General features: G+C 46.2%; 1 protein-coding gene across 1 annotated transcript in view; it reads right to left on the bottom strand.

Moving 5' to 3' along the window:
* Positions 1-22,757, bottom strand: part of GRIK4 (glutamate ionotropic receptor kainate type subunit 4) — a 363,935-nt gene that overhangs the window by 101,576 nt on the left and 239,602 nt on the right. The window contains exon 7 of the mRNA XM_054997839.1: positions 9,737-9,898. Coding sequence (XP_054853814.1) covers positions 9,737-9,898 — 162 coding nt within the window. The remainder of the gene's footprint in view (positions 1-9,736; positions 9,899-22,757) is intronic.

The following is a 22,757-nucleotide window of genomic DNA, read 5'->3' as shown; positions in this document are numbered from 1 at the left end:
AGGTTTTAGAGAGGTGTGAACAGCCACATACAAGCCAATTCCATGCCTTTTGGCTTGACTTCAGGGAAAGTAAGGAGACATAAGGGGCTGCAGATGCACACACACAGAGACACACACACACACTGGGCGGGGCAGGAATGGGCTCCCTGCCACCTCTGTAATTAAAGGTTAGACTTCGCAGAATGACAGCTCTCTAGGTGTTCATGGTAACAGAGCCCATTCCCATAAGGAACGCGTTCTGAGATGCTACCTAAGAATGCCTCTGTTCCCTTCAGCCCGAATGCCTCCCAAATGTTGCCTCTGCATGTCATGCATTTCTGGACCCAAATACTGCTTGCTTGTCCCCTGCAATAAAGAAGAAACCCCCAAAGGCAAAGGAAGAAGGGACAGAACCAAATAAAGAGACAAGAACGGGAAACTTCAAAAATGCTCAAAAATTAGTTGATATATTGATGGGGTGGAATGTGCTGTCAAGCCACAGCTGACTTATGGTGACCCCGCTGATTGGGTTTTCAAGGCTAAAGACTAACAGAGGTGGTTTGACATTGCCTGCCTCTGCAACCCTGGTCTTCCTTGGAGGTCTCCCATCCAATTACTAACCAAGGCCAACCCTGCTTAGCTTCCGGGATCTAACAAGATTGGGCTGGCCTGGGCTATCCAGGCCAGGGTAGCAAATATATTAAGGCTCAGTAAATAACAGATTCTTGTGCATTTTTGAAGCACTACATTTTGACACTTTCTTTCTCCTTTCTTGAATTCAGTCCCATTTGTTGGACTTTATTCTAGATCTATCCTTCTATTTTTTTAATATCTATCTTGCCTTGACCTCCAAGGAGCTCAGGTAGATGGGGAGGCAGACACAAAAGCGGGTGCAGGCATTACACACAGAATGATGTCACTTCCTGAGGAAACCGGAACTAACGTCACACCACTCTAGGAATTGTCAGTAACTCTATGGTAAAGTTGATTCCAAGAGCCAAGTGACATCGATTCCAGGTTTTCCTCAGAAGTGCCATGGTGCCATGTGCAGTGCCAGTAATTTCCCCCTCATTATCTGAAGAACTGAAAGTGGGAAGAAGGGGTTATTGGCCAGATGTCCTCCACCGCAGTGAGAAACCTGGCAAGTGAGATGTTCCTCAATATAGCAAGAGACCTCACCCCTGGTGGGGATTTGAAGCTGAAACTTGCATCAATTCTAGTCTGACAGTCTTAACCAGTGGCTGTTGGTGGGATCCTGACACAGCCTTCCTGAATATACCTGGTCTAGTCTGTCTCCCACTTCTGATTGTCCAAATCTTTCTCCTGGTTTCAGTTCTCCACTGCCCTCAACCTTCCTGCCCAGTCACAACCTGGGGAATGTTCGGTGCCTTTCTCTCACCGAGGCCCGCCATCTGGAAGAGCCTCCCCTAATTTTTTCTGGCTCATCAGCTTTGCAGCTCATTTCAAGTCTCAGCCGAAAACAATATTTCCTACTTCTTCTAGGGTTCTTAATTGCCATCTCCCTCTGCCACTGTTTATCTGTTAGCCTTATTTAACGCAATAAAAGCAATTTGGGATACAGCTCATATGGAGGGAGCCAAATGCAGTCAAGTTCTCACGCAAAGGCTGCTGAAGAGATCCACAGGGCTTGTGAAATATGCTCCCCCCCTTTCCTCACCCAAACTTTAAATCAAATCTCCACCCCCCTTTAAAATTCTAATCTTTTTCTTGTTATTAATAGCCCTTCTGCAAATATTACCTAATTTGCTCATTAGCATATGTTGTTTCACTGCTGTTGACTTTCATTTTTGTTCCACAACGGTTGTAAACTATTCTGTGATTGCTGAGAAGGAGATCCATTCTGAGGTTTGGGGGCAGGGGGTCTCTAGCTTGGAGTTTCCTCTTCTCTTATTCCGGCTCAAGACCAGGGCTTTTTTTCAGGGGAAAGAGGAGGTGGAACTCAGTGGGTTGCCCTCGGAGAAAATGGTCACATGGCTGGTGGCCCCGCCCCCTGATCTCCAGAGAGAGGGGAGTTTAGATTGCCCTCTGTGCTGCTTGGCGGTGCGGAGGGCAATCTAAACTCCCCTCTGTCTGGAGAGCAGGGGGCGGGGCCACCAGCCATGTGACCATTTTCAAGAGGTTCCGGAACTCCGTTCCACCGCGTTCCTGCTGAAAAAAAGCCCTGCACAAGACATTGGCAAATGAACTCAAAAGATACTTTCAGAAAGTGGTAAGTTGTACTGTGGATTGAAAAAAGCAAGGGTCCAGTAGCACCTATAAGACTAACAAAATTAGTGGTAGGGTTATGAGCTTTCGTGAGCCACATCAACTGAAGAAGTGAGCTGTGGCTCATGAAAGCTTATACCCTACCACAAATTTTGTTAGTCTTATAGGCACTACTGGAGTCTTGCTTTTTTCTACTGCAGACAGACTAACATGGCCACCCATCTTGATCTATCTCTCTGGATTGAAATTATGGCTTGCCCTGGTGGTCTGGCTTTCTTTTCTTTTTTCTTTTCTAAGTTTTTCATTTATTTGAGATAATAAACTCAAACATATACATGAAAAACATACCTACATCCAAGTCATATCTTTACAGTCATCCGCTTCTTCAATTATCAATAATCGCCTGGGCCATATATTAATCATATCAATATATCAATCATATCAATAATCACCTGGATCATATATTAACCTAAACACAACATAATGAATAAACTTATCAATTAAATCAATTTGTCATTAATTAAATCATATATCTATATAGAACTTGCCCATATATATTCCTAATTTTTTTACTTCTATTTAAATATCTTTCCATCTCTCATCATATTTAATAATAGTTGTTCTTGAATATTCTTAGTTTTTAGCTACATAATTAATTTGTTTCTTTTCTCCCCCGCCCCCCCCCCCACCTTGTCCAGTATCTTTATTTGAAATCTAAGCTGAAGAAACTGAGCCCCAAAGCTTTTCCTTGCCTAGAAATCAGCTTCAACTGTTTAACAGCCCAGAAGCAGTGAAACGAAAGGCCCCATTCCTTCTCAGTACGATTGAAAGATCAGGGCTTGCCTTGCAGAATGTAAACGGAGGCTGGGCTCTTCTGCAGAAAGGTCGTCTCTCAGAGCCAAGCTACAAGTGACGCCTGACACAGGTTGGACACTTGTCAGCTTCTCTCAAGTTTTGATGGGAAATGTAGGCATCCTGGTCTTGCAGCTGTAATGGAGAGCCAAGCTGTAAAACCAGGACGACTACATTTCCCATCAAAACTTGAGGGAAGCTGACAAGTGTCCAACCTGTGTAAGGCATCACTTGTAGCTTGGCTCTCAGGCATGCATGCCACGGGCTAGGATGAGTTTTAAAGGTCAGGACCAGGACTTTGAATTGGACCTGGAAGTTATTTGGCAGATGGTGCATTTGCTAAGGAACATATTGGAGATGACTCTTCCTCCAACACTGCAAGATGGAAGCAGCAGCTTCCAAGTTGTCTTCATGGGCAGACCCAGAAAAATGCATTATAGCGGTCAATCACAGAAGGTAAAAAAACCATGGACCAGCGTGAAACCCCTAAGCACTTTTCAAAGAAAAGCTGACAAGGAGGTTCTGCCAAGCATTGATGCTTGCCCATCCAGAAGCCAAGTGTAGCCCTGGATAGGCACCTAACCAAATCTGGCTAGGAAACTACCACCCCGTCTCTCACGGCCCTCCACAGCACTGGACTGCCTACCAGTGCTACCCTCTGTTTCTCCAGATTGAATTTAATTCAGTTTGTGTAACCTTATCTGCTTGACTACCTTTCTCCAGGCACTGATTCAGAACCAAAATTTCTGCTCCTGGATGCTGAACTGATGACATGTCGAGCTAAGAGTCATCAGTATATCGATGACAGCTGTCTCCAAATCTCCAGATGGTGTCTCTCAGCAGCTTCACACAAACGTTAAATTGCATCAGTGATAAAAACTGAACCTTTGAAAATACCACACACCTACCCCTATGGGCTAAGCCAGCTATCACCAACAGTAATCAGTTGAGAGTGCTCAAGTTTTAAGGTGGGGGGGGGAGAGACAGACACATTCAGGAGCAGAATGGAACATCCAGATAGGTTACCGCAATTGCAAGGACTGGGTCCCTCTATGCCTCTATCCTTGAGATCTTGGAGACCCTAGAGGTCTAAGTAATATCAGAATCAATGCATCCTGCCTACAACTGGGAGGTCACGTATGCATGGTCCTTACTCGTTGACTGAAGTCTCAGATTGTGTGTGCATCAGTTCACAGGTTCAGCTGCTGCTCACAAAGGGCAGAGAACCCACAAGATCGACGTGCATGGCTGATTCACCTTGCCCTTGCTTTAGTAGAGAGACCCATCTATGTGACAGGCGCTTGCCAACAACTGTGGACTTGTTACTGGATCAGCAAATGATAAATGTGAAGTAAGGTGAAATACAAAACTTATACCCAAGCAAAAATGCCCTTTGGACTATAGTGTAAGTCCAGAAAAAAAAATCTGGACAACTCTCAAGGGCAACTTTTTAAAAAACAGCAACAATTTTTTATCATCCCTCGAACGACGTCCCGTGAATCTTTGCCCATAAACCTAACACAGTGAATTAAAATTATCTCAATCTCATGGCACAATCAGGGTTTATGTCAATGAAATAAACAGTTAATTACGAACATCTGCTTTAGCCTACATTCTAATTACCTAATCTAGCCATCTGTAATTTTAATGATTTTCTCTGATTTCCTTTCTTTGCAATGTGATTAATGAGAATGGGGTTGTGAGCAAATAGCTCCCCTCCCCCTTTCACAAACATCCTCTACCGACTCATAGCAAGAAGGCCCTGGGATTTCCGCAGCTTAGGTAGCTCTTCTGGCAGACCCAGCTGTTAGGCTTCAATGCTCAGAGCTCTCCAAGGTGGTTCAGTTCCCCTGAGGCATATAGGCAAATCCACAGATCTCTAGACATAGAGGCCCTTCCTCGCAATATGCCTCGTTGAACTTCACTGGCCCCAAGAGTCTGACATGACAAAAATAGGGAACAAATCCCGTGTGACTATCATGGACAGCCCTTCTGTCGTGGGTAGTGAATGTTTCCTAAAAAGAAAAGAAAAAAGTCCTTGGGTGTTGCAAAGGGCATACTGGTCCAGTTCACACAATTGCCTGTGAAAGGCCACCACAGGTCCAGAGGGCTCAAGGTGCTTGTAAAAGCTGTTATCAAAATTGATAGCTACAGGCACTCGTAGAGAGAGAGCAAGTGTGTGCCACTTCCAGCCACCTCAGTGCTGCCATCTGCTGCTGGTCATTCACCTCTGGCAGCACTTTGCTTCTTGGAGCAAGAAGCCTCTCTGAATTTTCTTCATTGCCTCTTTCTTGTTCCTGCTGTTAGTTGAAGTCAGAGGGTAAGTTGGGGTGTAATTAGGTGCAATCCTGGAAATTCTATGTCTGTATTTTTATCCCCAAAAGGCAAATGGCAACCCCATGGGTGTATTTCGGGCTGGGAAAATGGGTAGTAGTGCAAAAATAGTTAAAATCCTTCCCCTGCATTGCAGTCAAATCTCAATTAATGTTCTGGGTGCTTGTTGTTTGAAGATGGGGGAAGGGGGGAAGCTCCAGAGTTCTATACATGGAACTCCAAGAATCATGTCTATTTTGGCCCTTAGCAAGTGAAAAGCAGCATCGAGAAGATTGGAAGAAGGCTTCCCGCAGGTACTAGTAGCTATCAGTTCTGACAGCTGCTGCTACAATCACCTGGAGGCTTTGAGAGACGTGAAGTCTGCTTCACAGGCCGCTGTGAAAAATAGATCACTGAGTGGTATTGTAACACCTACTGTGCCAATGCCAAGGAAACTTGCAATGATAGGCGACCCCCCACCATCTTCCTATTCCATATCGACACTTGAAATTTCAGCTAAGGATAACTAGATCCCCCCACCCTTTTCCCAAGTGGGATTTACTCACTCTACTCTTGGGGTTTCACTCTGATAATCTTCTTTTAATTTCATGGAACTTTGTGGAGAAAAATCCAAGGGGAAAAGACAGAATGCTTCTCCCAGATTCCTTGGCGATCAGGAACACAGGGAATTTATTTTCACGTCCAGTGATTGTTCAGTTACACAATCTTAAGATCTGGAAATCCTAGAACAAGCACACACATGTGTTGCAACATCTGAACTAGCCCTTTGTGTAATGAAATGCTAAAAAAAAGTTTTTGGCACACATAGAGCTAATTTTGAAGGTTTTTTTTTTTAATGTTGCACCACTTATTCCATGATCTTCAAATCCTGGGAACATGGAAGCGTGTATTCATGGTTTAACCCAGTTCTGTGCCCATGGGTGAAGTTGCTAGGGTTCTCTTCATTGACAATTATCAGCACGGTCATACAACAATGTGAATTCTTCTGGGACAAGCCAAAGCAGTTAATGCTACGTCAATGTGATTGACAGGTGCAACCATGCAATCGGGTGCTAACTGTGTGGTGTAAGTTAGGCCATATAAAAATGCCTTGATGCTATTTCCTGAAGAGCCAAGACAGTGCTAGAGGAATGTATTTAAAGCAAAGGAGAAGTGGGGAAAGGAGCTCCATTTTTTCCCCATGAGCCATTTTCCCTCTCAAAATCACCCCTCCCAGATGTTCTCTCCCCATGTGGTATTCCTGGTGTGTGTCTGAAGGTCTAATCTGGAATGCTATGGGGGGGGCAGCTGGGGGGGGTGATTATGAGAGGGGGGAAATCCAGCAAGAAAATTTTTAAGTACTCCCACCTCAACTTTTTTTTATTTTATTTTTCAGAATAAAGCGGGGTACAGAAAGAAGAGGGGGAGATAACAGGGTCAAAGGAACAGTAAGATTTTGCAGTACAGGATTTTTGCACTACCCCCACCTCAACTTGATTGATTGATTCAATTTATAATCCACTCTCCCCGCGAACGGGCTCAGAGCGGATAAAATCATATTAAAATTTACAGTGGAATCGTTTTAAAACCATAAATAGACATACAATTCAGAACATAAAACAACTCTAGATGGTGGCTCATATTTACACCCCAACCAGACATTCTATGGGGTGGGTGGTGGAGGGGCAGCAGTGGTCCAACTGGTGAACAAGGTTAAGTGAAAAAGATCTAAATTCTTTCCTTCCAAAGTTGCTTAGCTCTTTCGAAAAAGGCATCAGGATACCGTTACGTACATGTACAGCCATGTAAGAATTAGACTAGTTATCCTTCGGAATCTCTCCAATAAAGATGCTTGTAAAAGACTGTGCGTTAATGTCAATAAGATCTTGGCATAGGCAAGATTCTCAGAAGAGGAGAATAAGATGACAGAAAAGCTAGAAGGGAGAGATCAGGTTTCATTTCTGTCATTTCTGCTTCCTGGCCTCATTAGCAAGCCATATTTATAATACAGCTGTCAACCGAGGCTTTTAGCTATGGAGAGGTTGCATTATATATACATAGCAAGACCGGGCAGCAAACTTGCAGCATCACCCTGGACGGAAGGAGCGGGTGGACAGTGATGGAGGGCGGGTGGAAGTTCAACTGAGTGCACAGCATGAGTAAGCAGCAGCAGCTTGGCACAAGCTGCGGCCTGAGAAGATGTAGAGCATCCTCAGTATTTTAAGGACAGCGACCCTAATTTGTCGGCTTCTGGTCACTCTGACCTTCCACGTGAATAGGAGGGACAGAGCAGGGCTCGTAGAGTTTGTCTACTTACACATTAACAGAGTTCTGCTCGGGAGCAAACGCATGTGTTTCATATACATTCCCACAGAAGGGAGATCACCTTCAGTCAAGTTGGGTGGTTACAACATCCCAGAATACTGCGTTCTAGGGAGGAAACACTCCTCCTTTCAAGGTACATAGAGATGCTTAGGAAGGAGAAGGCCTCACTCTAGGGCAGGGGTCCCCAACCTTTTTAAGCCCGTGGGCACCTCCAGAATTCTGACATAGGGTGGTGGGTGCAACCCCAAAATGGCTGCTACAGGAGGTGGAGCCAACCCCAAAATGGCTGCTACAGGAGGTGGTGCCACACTCACAGCTGAAGCCTGAGTGTAGGAGATAGGAGGAGTAAAGAGGAGCAAGAGAGAATAAAACCAACAATGTGGTGGCAGCAGCTACCGAAACATTGTTACATTAATCCACCCACCCAACCAGATCTCCAGTGGTTAATTAGAAGCCATGCTAGGCAACAGCCCGCTTGTTCCCATCCACCTCTAAAAGCACTTGGTAGGCACCAGGAAAGGTGTTGGCGGACCCGGCTCTATCGTCATTCACAAGCCATTTTAGAGACTGGAACATAAATACTCTTAAAATAAGTACATGAATACATTAAGCCACCGTATACTGAATTGACCATTGGTCCCTCGAGGTTAGATTGGCACTGGCTCTCCAGGATTTCCAGTAGACATCTTTCATGTCATCTACTACCTGATCGTTTTAATGGAAGCCAATTTGACACCCTATAAAGCATGGGCAAGCCACACAAGCTCCAGGCAAGTCAAATGGAAAGAAATCTGACGGCAGGATTCATTCATTCATTCATTCATTCATTCATTCATTCATTCATTCATTGAACGTGCAGTTCTCTTGCCTGCTCCATCAAAGGCCTACAAAACAGAGATTTTAGCCAATGCCCAAAAAGCGAACAAGGAGCTGGTCTGCTTAAGTTCCTTTGGGAACTGAGTTCATAGCTGGGTGGCCACCAAGGAAAAGGCTCTGCTTCTCCAAACTTTAGAATAACGAGTTGCTCAGAACAGTGTCTCCTTCCCACAGTCTCAACTGAACTAATTTCATTAATTTGAAAGACAAGCGATAACGGGAGTCTTTTTTAGTCTAGGTGATGCAGACATCACTGGGACATTTCTCTTTTCACGTGCCGTATTTGTTCATTCAAAAGACTCACCATATGTTTTCCACCTCAAGAATCCACCTGTCATGGCTTCCCTGTGATCTTTTTAGCTCATGGCAAATAGAATACCAGTGCCAGGAGGCCACGAAGGCCTCTACACCCTGTTGTTGGTCTTCCAGAGTAACTGGTTGGCTGCTGTGTCAAACAGAACGCTGGACTAGATGGACGAGTGGTCCGATCCGCAAGGCTCTTCTGATGTTTTTAGAACATTTGCATTATAGTCCCGGGGAAGGAAACTTTCAATGTATTGTCGAAGGCTTTCATGGTCGGAGAACGATGGTTGTTGTGGGTTTTCCGGGCTGTATTGCCGTGGTCTTGGCATTGTAGTTCCTGACGTTTCGCCAGCAGCTGTGGCTGGCATCTTCAGAGGTGTAGCACCACTGAGAGATCTCTGTCTTTTGGTGCTACACAGCCCGGAAAACCCACAACAACCATCGAAACTTTCAATATTGGCTGGCCGCAGAGTTCTGATTAAAAAGTATCTGAAAGAACAGAAACTACCTAGCTAACTGCATCTTTGATTCTCTTTTCAAAGTACTGACTTTTTGCAACTTCCTTTAGGAAGCAGGCACTGACTTACGGGATAAATCATGCAGATCTCTGGGCAAAGTTATTAAAAAAACAACAACACTTTACACTATGCAATGCAATTAACATTTACAACAATCCACACACTCATGTCAAATACGTCAGCCAGAAACACAGTGAGCGAATCATCTAAGCTCTAGCCAGGAAAGTATATCAGATTCCAGATGCTTCAACAGTTGCCTTCCTTAAAGCGTACCCCTTCTTCCCTTCCAGTGCAGGCCTTTAACTGTCACGTGGGTTAAGGGCTGGATGAATATTTCTACTTACCGCTGGCCCAGTAAATGGCACGTGGTCACAATTCTCTTGCCATGACTGGTTGAGGCTCTGTGCAAACTCTTGGAAGAAAGCATGGGACTGGTTGAAAATCGAAAATCCTAAGATGTTAACTCGATCATCAAGAAGGCTGTCCAGTCGTTGGAGGGAGAACTCCTAAAGGAAGCCAAGTGAGGAGAATTAGGAGGTGTGGAAAGATCTGTGTGCTCTCCAGTAGCTCATGCTGGGGACGAAGAGAGTAGATCCAAGGAACTGTAAGACCCAGCAGTAACAGAGCACAAACGGGCTTCCAAATCTTAGTTCACTCCAAACACCTTTTGAATTAGAAAAGGTTTCCCTCCGTTCCTAAAACAAACCAAGGAGGAATCCATGCATGTCTTTTAAGGCAATCACTACCATAGCCCTACGACAGAGGAGACACTTTTGTGTGTGTCCACCAACCTTACCACAAATGGTGGTGGATGAAACTTGGATCCGGACTTTCCCAATCAAGGAGGGTAATTTTAACTCCACAAAAAACATCAGGACCAGCCCTTCCCTTTTGGAAGCAACGTGATTTGGGGGCAGTGTGGTATAGTGGTTAGACTGTTGGACTAGAATTTGGGATAGCAAAACTGGAGCCTCCACTTTGCCATGGAAGCTTGCTGGATGATTTGGGGCCAGTCACACCCTCTATTCAAACAGTGGCTCACCAACTGCCTCTAAGAAGCCCACAAGCAAGATAACTGCAACAGCATTCTCCCACCCAAGCTCCCCAACAATTGATGTAAAGAGGCATTCTGCCTCTGGTACTGGATGGAGTAGATATCCATCATGATTAGTAGCCATCATGACTAGTAGCCACTGAAAGACCTGTCATCCATGAATTTGTCCACTCCGCTTTTAAAGCCTTCCAAGGTTGCAGCTATCACCATATCCTGTGGCAGTGAGTTCCCCGAGTCAATCATGCATTGTGTGAAGAAGAAAGGTGTATGCCACTTTGAATCCCCATTGGGGAGAAAGGCAGGGTATAAATGAAACAAGTAAGCAAATGAATAAGCTCATTGATTAAAGGGAAAGGACCAAGAAAATAATAAAAATACCTTTTGCATAAGTCACTGGCTATTAGAGAAGCCTCCTCAAGCTTGGCCAGACAGCCTTTCCCCCCTGAATCACCTTTGGCTTGCCCACAGTTCCTCAGCCCTTACAAATCACTGCTTTGGGGGCACTGACGTAGCTCTGTCTGGCTGCAATTAATGTCCACCATGACTGATGGCATGTTCTCCACACATGTAGGATCTCTTTTTAAATAATGAACCAATCTATATACGTATATAAAGACAAGTGTCCTGACTGACTCATCAACGCTTAGCCCAATCCCCTGGACCTAGAAACATGAAATTTGGGGAGAACATTCCTTTCATGATGTAAACACCCCTAAGAAGGGATTTTAAGAAATTCACCCCCTACGGGGGTAGAAAAGGGTAAAATGTGTTTTCCCAAAGGGATACAGCTTTCTTGTGTGGCTGGCAGGCTGCTGCCTGCTAACGCCCCCGCCCACTGCCAGCTCAGCCACTCTTCCCTGCTTGAGCCAGTCTTTCAAGGTCATTTGCATATGCGGGCTGATTGGGGTTCACAACACTCCACACTTCACCCCCCCCCAGACAGTTGAAATGCAGAGATCATTTGCATATGCAGCCTGATTGGTCCTCACTCACACATTCTAAACAGTATGCAGTTGCTGTAGGGAGTCATTGAAAGTGTCATAGATGCACTCTTAGTTCACAAACCAAAAAATGTTACATGCCCATAAGTATTTTAACTGGATTTAAAGAATTTAAATACTGTAGCGAAGCACGAGTATCAAGCTAGTATAGAATATACAGAGGCCATCTTTTGCTATCCAAGACCATTGTTCCAGTTAGTTCAATATTATCCAATCTGTCCATGTCCTTTCAGGGTTTCAGGCAGGCAAAAGCACTTCCCAGTTCCCTAAGTTCCTTTTAATAAAGATACCAGGGACTGAGCCTGAGGCCTTCAACACACAAAGCTGCTGCTCAGTCACAGCACCTTCATCTGCAAACTTTTCAGGATAATGACATTTGACTTGTTATACATTTAACATTATGAGGTAAGTGAATTCATATTCTGAATGAGGTAATTATGAGTTTTGTCACAGAAAAAAAATTTCTTTTGCTCATGTTTGGCTAATGTAGCTACAGCTCTTTAAGGCCTCTGTAAAAGTGGGGTAAGGACGGCTTCTACCGTGCAGGCGGCTCTGAGGAGAACAAGATGAGACACAGGATTAAGTGGTAGTTTGGACACAATCACATTATCATTAGGTAACGCAAAAATTGCCTGTGCGCTATTGATTCAGGTGAATGATATTATCCTCGGCTCTTCCTGACAGGCGATCCGTTTCCACAGGGTGCGCTGTCAACCTGGAGAACGGGGGCGGGTGGAGAAGGAGAGCCGGGGCTCGAGGAGATTTCTGCACACAACGAGCATGGCAACAGTTGCGCCGAACAGTGACACGACTTGGCCGGCCTGCCCTTCTCCCCACTACAGAAGCAGGAAGAGAATGCAGGCCTGGCTGGGATGGGAATAATAATACAATAATAATATTTGATGTATATACTGCCCTTCAGGATATCTTAATAACCACTCAGAATGGTTTACAAAGTGTGTTATTATTATCCTCACACAATCCCCCTGTGAGGTGGGTGGGGCTGAGAGAGCTCTGGGAAGCTGCCTGTGACTGACCCAGAGTCACTCAGCTGGCTTCAAGTGGAGGAGTGTGGAATCAAACCCGGTTCTCCAGATTAGAGTCCTGCCGCTCTTAACCACTACATCAGCCTTGGCCGAACAATAATATGCCCACAGCAGCCTAGATCAGAACAGGAGCCTCCTTCAGATATTAGGTCGAAGAGACACCTGGGAAGTCCTCCTCAGGAAAAAGGAAAAGTTGAGACAGAGGGCAGAGACTTGATTCCACACACGTTGGATAATGCACTTCCAATCCTCTTTACAGATCATTTGGAACAGATTTTTTTGTGTGCGGAACAAAAAATCCACCTCAAACGATTGATAAAGTGCATTGAAAGTGCATTATCCAGCGTGTGCGGAATAAGCCTTAGAGTGAGACAAGCCAGTCAGGGAGCAAAGGGGACAATTGCCCTTTCCCCTTGAACTTTAGACCACAATTATTTGCTGCAGTAAATCTGCATCTTTCTTCCATCTTGGAAGTCAAGGAAACATACACACAGGTTGCTGCCGTATGATCTCCCATCCAAACACCATCCAGCCCTGGCTTTATAAAGAAGGTTTCATCAAGCAGCTTCATCCACTGGCTCATGCATTATTGCAATGCCCAGGAGTGCCCAGACTGCTACACACAAGTGCAAGGACCTATTTTCACTAGGTATGCAGGTCCAAAGTCAAAAACCCTTTTGTTTAAAAGAAGCTGTGTGTGTGCATGCAAGGCTGCCCTGGGTTGATGGCATTGCTATAATTTTTATTAGGTATTGGCAGGGCTTTTTTTCTGGGGAAAGAGGTGGTGGAACTCAGTGGGTTGCCCTCAGAGAAAATGGTCACATGGCTGGTGGCCCCGCCCCCTGATCTCCAGACAGAGGGGAGTTTAGACTGCCCTCTGCACTGCAGCGTGGAGGGCACTCTAAACTCCCCTCTGTCTGGAGATCAGGGGGCGGGGCCACCAGCCATGTGACCATTTTCAAGAGGTTCCGGAATTCCATTCCACCGTGTTCCAGCTGAAAAAAAGCCCTGGGTGTTGGAAAGAAAACAGCCACTATAGATGCTACAGTGTACGTGGCTGTTGTGCATTTTGACAAACCAAGTGAGAAAACTTTAAAAAAAAAATCAAGAAAACTTGATTAAAGGATGTGGGGACCTAAACTAGGATTGCTAAGTCAGGGTTGGGAGATATGAGACAGAGAGGCAGAGTCTAGGGATGGCAGAGAGTTTGGGAAAGGGAGGGCAGCTGGGGTGCGATGCCATATAGTCCCTCCTCTGAGACTGTCATTTTCTCCAGGGGAACCCATCTCTGTAGTCTGGAGATTGGTTGTAATTCTGGGAGATCTCCAGCCACCACCTGGAGGTTGGCAATCCTAACCTAAACTGACCCTTACATCAGGAAGTCTGGATGTCTCTCACACTTGTGCTGAGTGGGGACAACAGCTTAGAGTCAGACGGCACGCAATGTGTTAGGGAATTTTGGAGGTGCTCTATTGTTTTCTATATCCGGAAGAGTTAGCCGTGTTAGTCTGTAGTTGCAAAATAGTAGAGTCCAGTAGCACCTTTAAGACTAACCAACTTTATTGTAGCATAAGCTTTTGAGAACCACAGCTCTCTGCATCTATATACTACAATGGTTAGTCTTAAAGGTGCTACTGGACTCTTTACTTGTTTTCTCTGTGTTATTGTCTAAATTGACTAGTAAAGACCTTGTGAATGAAACCTCTCTCTGCGCTTATCACCCGTCATTCCATCCTTTATTTTCATTATAATAACATCAAGGCCTTGCTGTGTACAGGCAATTTGCACTCTGAGAACAAATAAAGGCTACATATGTTTCCTTCCTGCCCTGTTCTCAGCCTTGGGTATGTCCTTCCTCGGCAATGTAGAGATAATTATGGAGTCTCTCGACCTGTCGATCTGTCATGTCCTGAACATCAAGAGACATTCACTGGATTGTTTATATATTCTTACAACAATCCTCTATACTGTAAGCAATTGTTGTTTACTTGCATCTAGAGATGGGCACGATCCGCATTACGATCGAAAACAACCCACAATAATGGCAATCGTGCGATCGTGACCCGGTGGATTGTTATCGTCCACGGCCAATGATCCAGCGATCGGGAGGGGCCTGGATCGGGGCGATCGGGCTTGGATCGGGGATCCAGACACTCAGGTGCCAGCAATCTATTCCCCTGGCAACGGAGCCAGGGGAATGCCTGAGCTCTGTTTGCCCTCCTTCTGTCACCCTGGAAACCCGAATGGAAGCCCAGCTTTCCTTGATCAGCAGAGCTTCCTTCCAACCACGGAGCAGCAAAGCAGTCACCAGCTGGGAGAAGACACCCAGGGAAGGGAGGGGGAAGGGGGTGTTCTGTAGCCATGGGCACTCCAATCTCATCCCTGCAAACCCTGATAGGCAGCTCTGACGGCCAAACACAGATGGCCAAACACAAACACAGATGCCGCCGGCATCACCCACCATTCCTGTATCGCTGGGAACAGCGGGGCGCCCCTCCGCTTTTGCCTCCATGATCCACAATCCACGATCCATGGATCGGGAATGGGAGATGTTCGTTGCGGGTCATTAAATCGGGATCGTCGCTGGCGCTGATCCACGATCAGCTTGATTGTTAATTTTTTTTGGATCGTGCCCATCTCTACTTGTATCATGCCTGTGTGACGGTATAAATGTAAGTGCCGCTTGTTTTTTGGCATGCACGCTGCTGCAATAGTTTGTGCATCAGGCTTATTTGAGAACTTCTAATAAAACTTTTCTGCTTCTAAGATGACCAAGTCTGAAGCCTTAATTTATTAGTCAGACAAGGAGAGAAGGGGGGGCTTCCTAACTGGCAAACGGAGGTAAGAAAAGTTTTCCCCAACACAATGATGAAACCATAAGACTGAAATTCCCGTCGCATAATTTGGTCCTGAAAGGCAACTGTGACAGGACAATCTGGATGAGGCCCACAGTGCAGGGAAGGGTATTTTAACCCTCCATGCTATTTCCTTCAATAACAAGGCCCTTCCACTGGCTACTTTAAAGCCTTGGTGGGGGAGAGGACCAAGCATAATATGAGAGTACCTGTCCTTTTTTTTCCTTTGCAAGGGCTCAAAGCATTGGGAAAATGGCATACGGGGGAAGCTTTGTATCCCCACTGGTTGCTTTTTAGGACCAAAGTACGCATCCGGAGTCTCATTTATGGAGCTCCATCATCATGTGTGTTCTGGCCTTAATAGTCCCAGACGGAGCCAACTTAAGGTGTCCCATTTCCTCCAGTAAGGTATACCCACTGCCTCTGCTCCTGCTGCCCATACTGGCCAGCTCACCTGGCACCTGGGCAGCAGTAGCATCGCCTCCTGCATCAGCGATGGTCAGGAGCAACCTGGTTCCCCGTGGTGCAGCTGCACCCCACCCTCCATCGTGCTGCTTCAAGCAGTAGCTGGAAAAACGGACTTGGCTTCAAGAAGAACCAAGCCACCCATTCCTGAAACCGAGGGGATAAATGCAAAGCCAAACTGGAGACCCCTTGCTTCCTTGGCCTGCGCTTTAAACAGGCGGTAAGTGTGCAGATTAAATAATAACACTGCTTTGTGATGGTACGGCAGTGCTATTTCCAAAGTGCTAGGCTGGCGTTATTAAATAATAGAATAGAGAGATGTTCCCGAGGAGACAGCATGCGGGAGGCAGTACGGAGCAGTCTCTCTTTGGCGACTGCTGTTATTAGCAGGGGGTCTGACCTACACACACAATTTTTACAGCCTCTGGAAAACTCCTGTGAGTGACCTAAACCTTGGACTCATGGAGAGATCCCGTCCCAATCAAGGCAACATAGAAAGCCACACAGAGATCAGCCTGAAGTCAGAAGGCATTACCCACAGCTCCTAATGATTCAACACGTTACAAGAGGTGTCTGTGATGCTCTTTAACTTATAAAAGCACTGTGTCTCATCTCATTTGCTCAGTGTAAATACATGGGAACACACACACAGCAAGCAGTTGATCGCATGATCCTGAATAGCGCTGAACTAGGAATTCAGCAGTGGTTCAAGCCGCCTTTACCAAACCCTGCACAGAGAATGTAGCTGCTGGTTAAACATTAGCAATATTTAGACGATAACGTTTTTGAAAAATGTATATGAATGACTAGGAAGGTGCTTCCATTCGACGGCTGAGCTCAGACCACAAACAAAGCCATTATTGGTTGTTGTGGGTTTTCCGGGCTGTATAGCCGTGGTCTTGGCATTGTAGTTCCTGACGTTTCGCCAGCAGCTGTGGCTGGCATCTTCAGAGGTGTAGCACCAAAAGACAGAGATCTCTTAGTGTCACAGTGTGGAAGCCTCCTTCCATTAGCATTCCACACCCTGGGAAACTCTTACAGGATGACTCAGCCCAAACCCACCTTCCTGAGTAGATATAAATTACCTGCCAACATCTTCTCCACACTGTGACACTGAGAGATCTCTGTCTTTCGGTGCTACACCTCTGAAGATGCCAGCCACAGCTGCTGGCGAAACGTCAGGAACTACAATGCCAAGACCACGGCAATACAGCCCGGAAAACCCACAACAACCATCGTTCTCCGGCCGTGAAAGCCTTCGACAATACAAAGCCATTATTGACTTTAACTACATTTAGTTTGTAAACCCAGGATTCAACTCAGAAACCATTACTCAAATCCTGATTTGTTGGCTTCGTTGCCTTCTCTCTGTAGCTCGGGAGGGCATTGTTCAGGAACAAGCCAGGATTAGACCAGGATGTCTGCATTCACCTAAAATCACTAACAAGACGATAAATTCTCTATTTTTCATGCCAACATATCCCCCTTTGGGCTATCAGTGTATGCTGCATAGCTCAAGCTAATCTTGTTTATCCATCATTTTATCAGCAATACCCCAAAGTCTGACGGTCCCGTCTTCTGCAACAGAAAGGAAAACATGACGAGAAGGGTATGTTGCTAAGTCCCCAGAGACAGGCTGATCCATAGGACCATTAATTAGAATGACACATGCTACATTTTCCTTCCCATCTTCTATTATTTCAACATTTTTTGTCCCGACAAGAATTTCCCTTTTGCCTTTGCACACAGAGCAGAGTCAGTGATCTGTCCTGTTTCTACTCTGAAGGCACACCAATTGCCCCACTCTCTCATCCCATAATTTAACAGCCAAGGGTTGCCAACACTGGGTTGGGAAATTCCTGGAGATTTGGGGGGGCAGATCCTGGAGGGGGCAAAGTTTGGGGAGGAGAGGTACCACAGCAGGGTCCAATGCAATACAGTCCACCCTCCGAAGCAGCTGTTTTCTCTAGGGGAACTGATCTCTTTAGTCTGGAGATTGGCAGATCTCCAGGCCTTCCCTAGAGGTTGGCAACTCTATAAGCAGCCCCGTCTCCTTTGATAACTTCCCCGTGCTTCCACTGCCACTTAAGCCTCCTCAGGGCATAGGCCAATGAGGATCCTGGGCCACAATACACTTCCATAGCGGCTCTTTCCAAACTCTAACGTCTCCATTGATGGTACCTTTAAAAGATCACAGTGCCCCCCTTCCCCTTCAGAGCTTCAGGAAGCTGTGCGAGTCTGAACAGTTCAAGTGAGCTTTTGACGTGTGATTGACGAGAGTAACGAGAGATATATTGGTAACAGCAGAGGGGTTGATGTGTTATGCATTGTTGAACTGCGCTTTGAGTCATTCAAGTCTGGAGGAAAGCAGGATAAGAAACGGAACTAGCATGGGGCCATGCAGGTAACTAGTAGGCTTGATTCTCACCAGCAACAGATGGCAAATGGTTGGGGAACAGCGGGAGTGTTGGGGGATAGCAGGAAATGGATAGGAAAAAATTACAATTGGTGTGTGGAGGGGGGAGACTAGGGATTTCCATTATTCCTTTCCCCTGACCAAGACACTTCATAGGGCTTTTCCTAGTTGCTAACAATGCATTACCATAGTGTTTGAGTATTCAAGTATTTCAAACTCATTTTTTCAGGAATTGTTACAACAGCCCTGGGAGGTAGGCCACCATTACTGAGCCCCATGTAGCAGCCTGGGATCTGCTGCTGATAGGTAATGAGCGGTTTCTCTAATTCTACCTCACGAAATTCATGGCAGCAATGAGATTTGAATCAGGGCATTAGTTACCACCTCGCCGTTGGAACAACTGCATTGTCATTCTCAGCTTATGAGAAAGTACCCGTTCATCTCACGAGGGAGAATGTCTACATTATGAAGGTGCCCAGAAGGACAACGAACAAGCTTGAGAGCCTTCCTTGTGTAATGGTAAGAGTGCTGGACTAGGATCTTGGAGATCCGAATTCGAATCTCCACTCTGCCCTGAAAGCTTACTAGGTGACTTGGGGCCATCACTTGCTAAGCCTAATCTAAGAAGAGCCCTGCTGGGTCAGACCAGAGGTTCATCTAGTCCAGCATCCTGTCTCAGACACTGGCCAACCAGCGACTCGGGAGAAGGACAACAACAGGCCTTTCCCTGCTGTTGTCTCCTGGTACTGGGATTCAGAGGTTGACTGCTTCTGAATGTGGAGGTTCCCTTTAGCTCAGAGCCGGATCTAGGGGTGCAGGTGCTCGGTGCAACCCTTGCCTGGGTCTCTGTGTGCATGCACAGTGCTGCATGATGACATTACTTTTGTGACGTCATCACGCAGGGCGGGAGGCGTGCCCGCCTGTGCGGCAAGCCGGCTGCCCCAGCACTCGCTGCCGCCACTGCCACCAACTCCACACTGTGCATTGGGGTGGCCGGCTTGCCGTGCAGCCGGCTGAGCGCAGGGCTAGGAGGCCCTCCGCGCGGTTCACGTGCCCCGCTGCCCTGTGCTGCCCGTGCGGCAAGCCAGCCACCCCAGTGCATGGTGCGCCGCAGAGCTGGCAGCACCGGCGGTGAGGGCGTGCACTGGGGCAGCAGGTGTCCTGCATGCACGGCAAGCCAGCCGCCCCATTGGTGGGGCTGGCGAGGGCATCCCAACCCTGCGCTCAGCCTCCCGCGCGGCAAGCCGTAACACGCTCCCGGGCAGCTGGCAGCTGCGCCCGGCGCCCCCTCTTTGGCAGTGCCGGGGGCAGGCTACCCCCTCTGCCCCCCTCGATCCGGCCCTGCTTTAGCTACTGTGGCTTGTAGCCACTGATAGACCACGAATCCGTCTAATCCCCTTTTAAAGCCATCCATACCTGTGGCTGTCACTACATCCTCTTGCAGTGAATGTCACATTTTAATCACTCGTTGCGTCAAGAAGTCTTTCCTTTAGTCCAGCCCAGATCTACTGCCCACCCAGTTCACTGGGTGCTCCCGAGTTCTAGTATGTTGAGAGAGGAAGAAGAAGTTCCCGCTGCCCACTTTCTCTACCATGAGCAAACTTCTATAAACTTCTGTCATGCACTTCCTTAGTCATCCCTTTTCTAAACTGAAAAGTCCCGGACTCTTCAGCCGCCTTTCCTCATAGGAAAGGTGCTGCAACCCCTTTAATTGTCTTGTTTGCCCTCTACTGTTTCCCCCCACCCCACCCCCAGCTCTGCAATGTCCTTTTTGAGATAGGGTGGCCAGAACTACACACAATATCCCAAATGAGGCTGCACCATACATCTATCCAGGGGGCACTATAATACTGACCGTTCTGTTTTCAATCTCCTTCCTAATAGTACCCAGCAAAGAGGATGCCTTTTTAACTGCTGCAGCACACTGTGTTGACATTTTCGTTGAGCTATCCGCCTCAACACCAAGGCAATGCAACAATGTGAACTACATTACATTTATCTCTACACTGAACTCTTGCCACATTGCTGCCCACTCACCCAATTTGTAGGGAGCTCTTCCTATTTAGCCAGGGTATTCACTATCCTGAATAATTTCGTGTCACCTGCAAACTTGAGACACTACACTCCTCACCGCCCCCCCCAAGTTCCAGATCATTTATGAAGAAATTAAATAGCACCGGACCCAATACCAATCCGTGCAGGACTCTTACTTTCTTACTCCCCTCCATTGAAAGAACTGTCCACTTATTTCTACTCTTTGCTTTCTTTCCTTTAGTCAGTTTTTAACCCATAAAAGCACCAGTCCTCTTATCCCATGAGGAGGTATCTGAAGAAGTGAGCTGTGAATCACAAAAACTCACACCCTGCCACAAATTTCGTTGTTAACAACAACAACAACATTCAATTTATATATCGCCCTTCAGGGCAACTTAACACCCACTCAGAGCAGTCTACAAAGTATCCCCACAACAAACACCCTGTGAGGTGGGTGGGGCTGAGAGAGCTCCAGAGAACTGTGACTGACCCAAGGTCACCCAGCTGGCTTCAAGTGTTAGTCTTATAGGTGCTACTGGACTATTGCTCTTTTCTACTGCTAGAGACTCTCTATATAAGACATCTTGCAAAAGGATGATCAAGTGTAGGGAGATGCAAAGTTAGCTGGGAAGTGTAGTTTAAACTTCACCTCTCTACACAGAGCCAGCAGAGATCATGCCTCAGAGGGTTTGTTGATTTCATCTTCACCTCCCTGTCCCAGGCCCTGTCAATTTCACCTCCCTTTTGGGAGGCGAAATTAACAAACTCTCTGAGGAGCCATCTCTGCTGGCTCTGTGTAGAGAGGTGAAGTTGACAGAGCCTTTGGCTCTGTCTTTTTAAACTATGCTTCCTGGTTAACATTGCGTCTCCTTTCACTTGAGCACCCTCATGTTGACCAGGAAGCATAGCTGAGTGAATTCACCATTCATTTCGTTTTGGCCAAATCCAGCCTACAAGTTCTAGTGTGTGTTGCCTACATAAGCTTTGTTGGAAGGAAAACTTACTTCCAAGGAAGCCCTAGGTTCTTCAATTAGCGTACTGCAGAGTCAAGGGACTGGTTGTGTCAAGCAGATGCAGGACTTCTGGACCTCAGCGGCTATACAAAGAGAACTTTACCCTGATTGTCCTAACCCAATGATAAACAAACGTGTTTCCAAAGATTTCTTGGAAGAACCTCTCTTCCTTGTGAAAAGCAGCTGGCCACACATCTGGAATCGGCTTCTGCTAACTACTTCTCTCTGAATGCCATGAAAGGCCAAGTTGCTATTGTTAGGATACCTGCACATTAGCGAGCCAGCCCTTTTTGTTCCCATCGATTCGATAGGCGAATAACCCTCACCACGCATTGCTCTGGGTCACAGAATCTCTCCTCTTTTTGCTAGATCCTTATCATGGTTTTAATAACCCAGATCACTGGCAAAGCTAAGAGGTAGTAGGACAGCCTTCTGAGAGAGAAAGGATGCCGAAATTTTGCGTTTTAATTTCTTGAGAAGCCAAGTCTGCCCCCCTCCTCTCCACCACACACACATCATTTGTATCCTCTTTTATTAATTACCGCAAGAGCTTTACTGGATTTCCAGATCTGCTGCTGATTAACAGCCTCCCAAATGTTTCCCAAATGCAGCTGATGCTACTATAGGAGAGCTTTAAGGTCTGATAAGGGGACAGATCCGGAACTGGAGAAAGATCGGTTGCAGGAAACAGTAGCTGCCTTACACAGCTCAGCTCACAAAGCTTTTCTTCTGCCATCTCCGTCAGTGTTTTTATTTTTAAAGTAAGACTAAAGACAAGTAGATCTAGAGGAGTTAACAGGTAGTCCGTGGTAGCAAAATAGTCAAGAGTCCAGTAGCACCTTTAAGACAAACCAACTTTATTGTACTATAAGCTTTCGAGAGCCACAGCTCTCTTCGTCAGATCATCATGCATCTGACGAAGAGAGCTGTGGCTCTCGAAAGCTTATGCTACAATAAAGTTGGTTAGTCTTAAAGGTGCTACTGGACTCTTTACAAAAGAGAAGCTGGGAGAGGATAAACAGCTCAGGTCTGGAATCCCCTTTGCTGTCTACATCGCTAGCAAGATCCCCTTTACTCTCAATTATATGAAGAAGTATTTTGAAGCAAGCCAGAATGCTGCTGCTCTGCCTCTTGCTCTCCAGATTTCTAACCCAGATGTTCCCCTTCTGGTCTCAGCTACATTGCTGCGCGTCGCTTTGCATAGGCTCGTTATTTACCTACCTGAAACTACCTTGCTGCACTAGAAGGACTACCATACAGAGCTGTCGGGGGAACGAGAGGAGCACTCTGAATATGTGAACTATGCCGTGGGAATGCAAGTTAACCAATATATCTAATTCTCAACATGGCCACATTTGTGGATACTTAAAGCCAGAGACTGGAGCCAACCTACCAACCTAAAAATGCCCTAGGTTGGCAGAAAAATTTGAAATCTAAAATAAATGAATAAATAAAATGGTTAAAGAGCCGAAATAATAAAA

The sequence above is a fragment of the Eublepharis macularius genome, chromosome 14, assembly GCF_028583425.1.
Source record: "Eublepharis macularius isolate TG4126 chromosome 14, MPM_Emac_v1.0, whole genome shotgun sequence".
NCBI lineage: Eukaryota > Metazoa > Chordata > Lepidosauria > Squamata > Eublepharidae > Eublepharis > Eublepharis macularius.
Note: the sequence above shows the minus strand (reverse complement) of the source record. Positions and strands in the feature narration are given on the sequence as shown.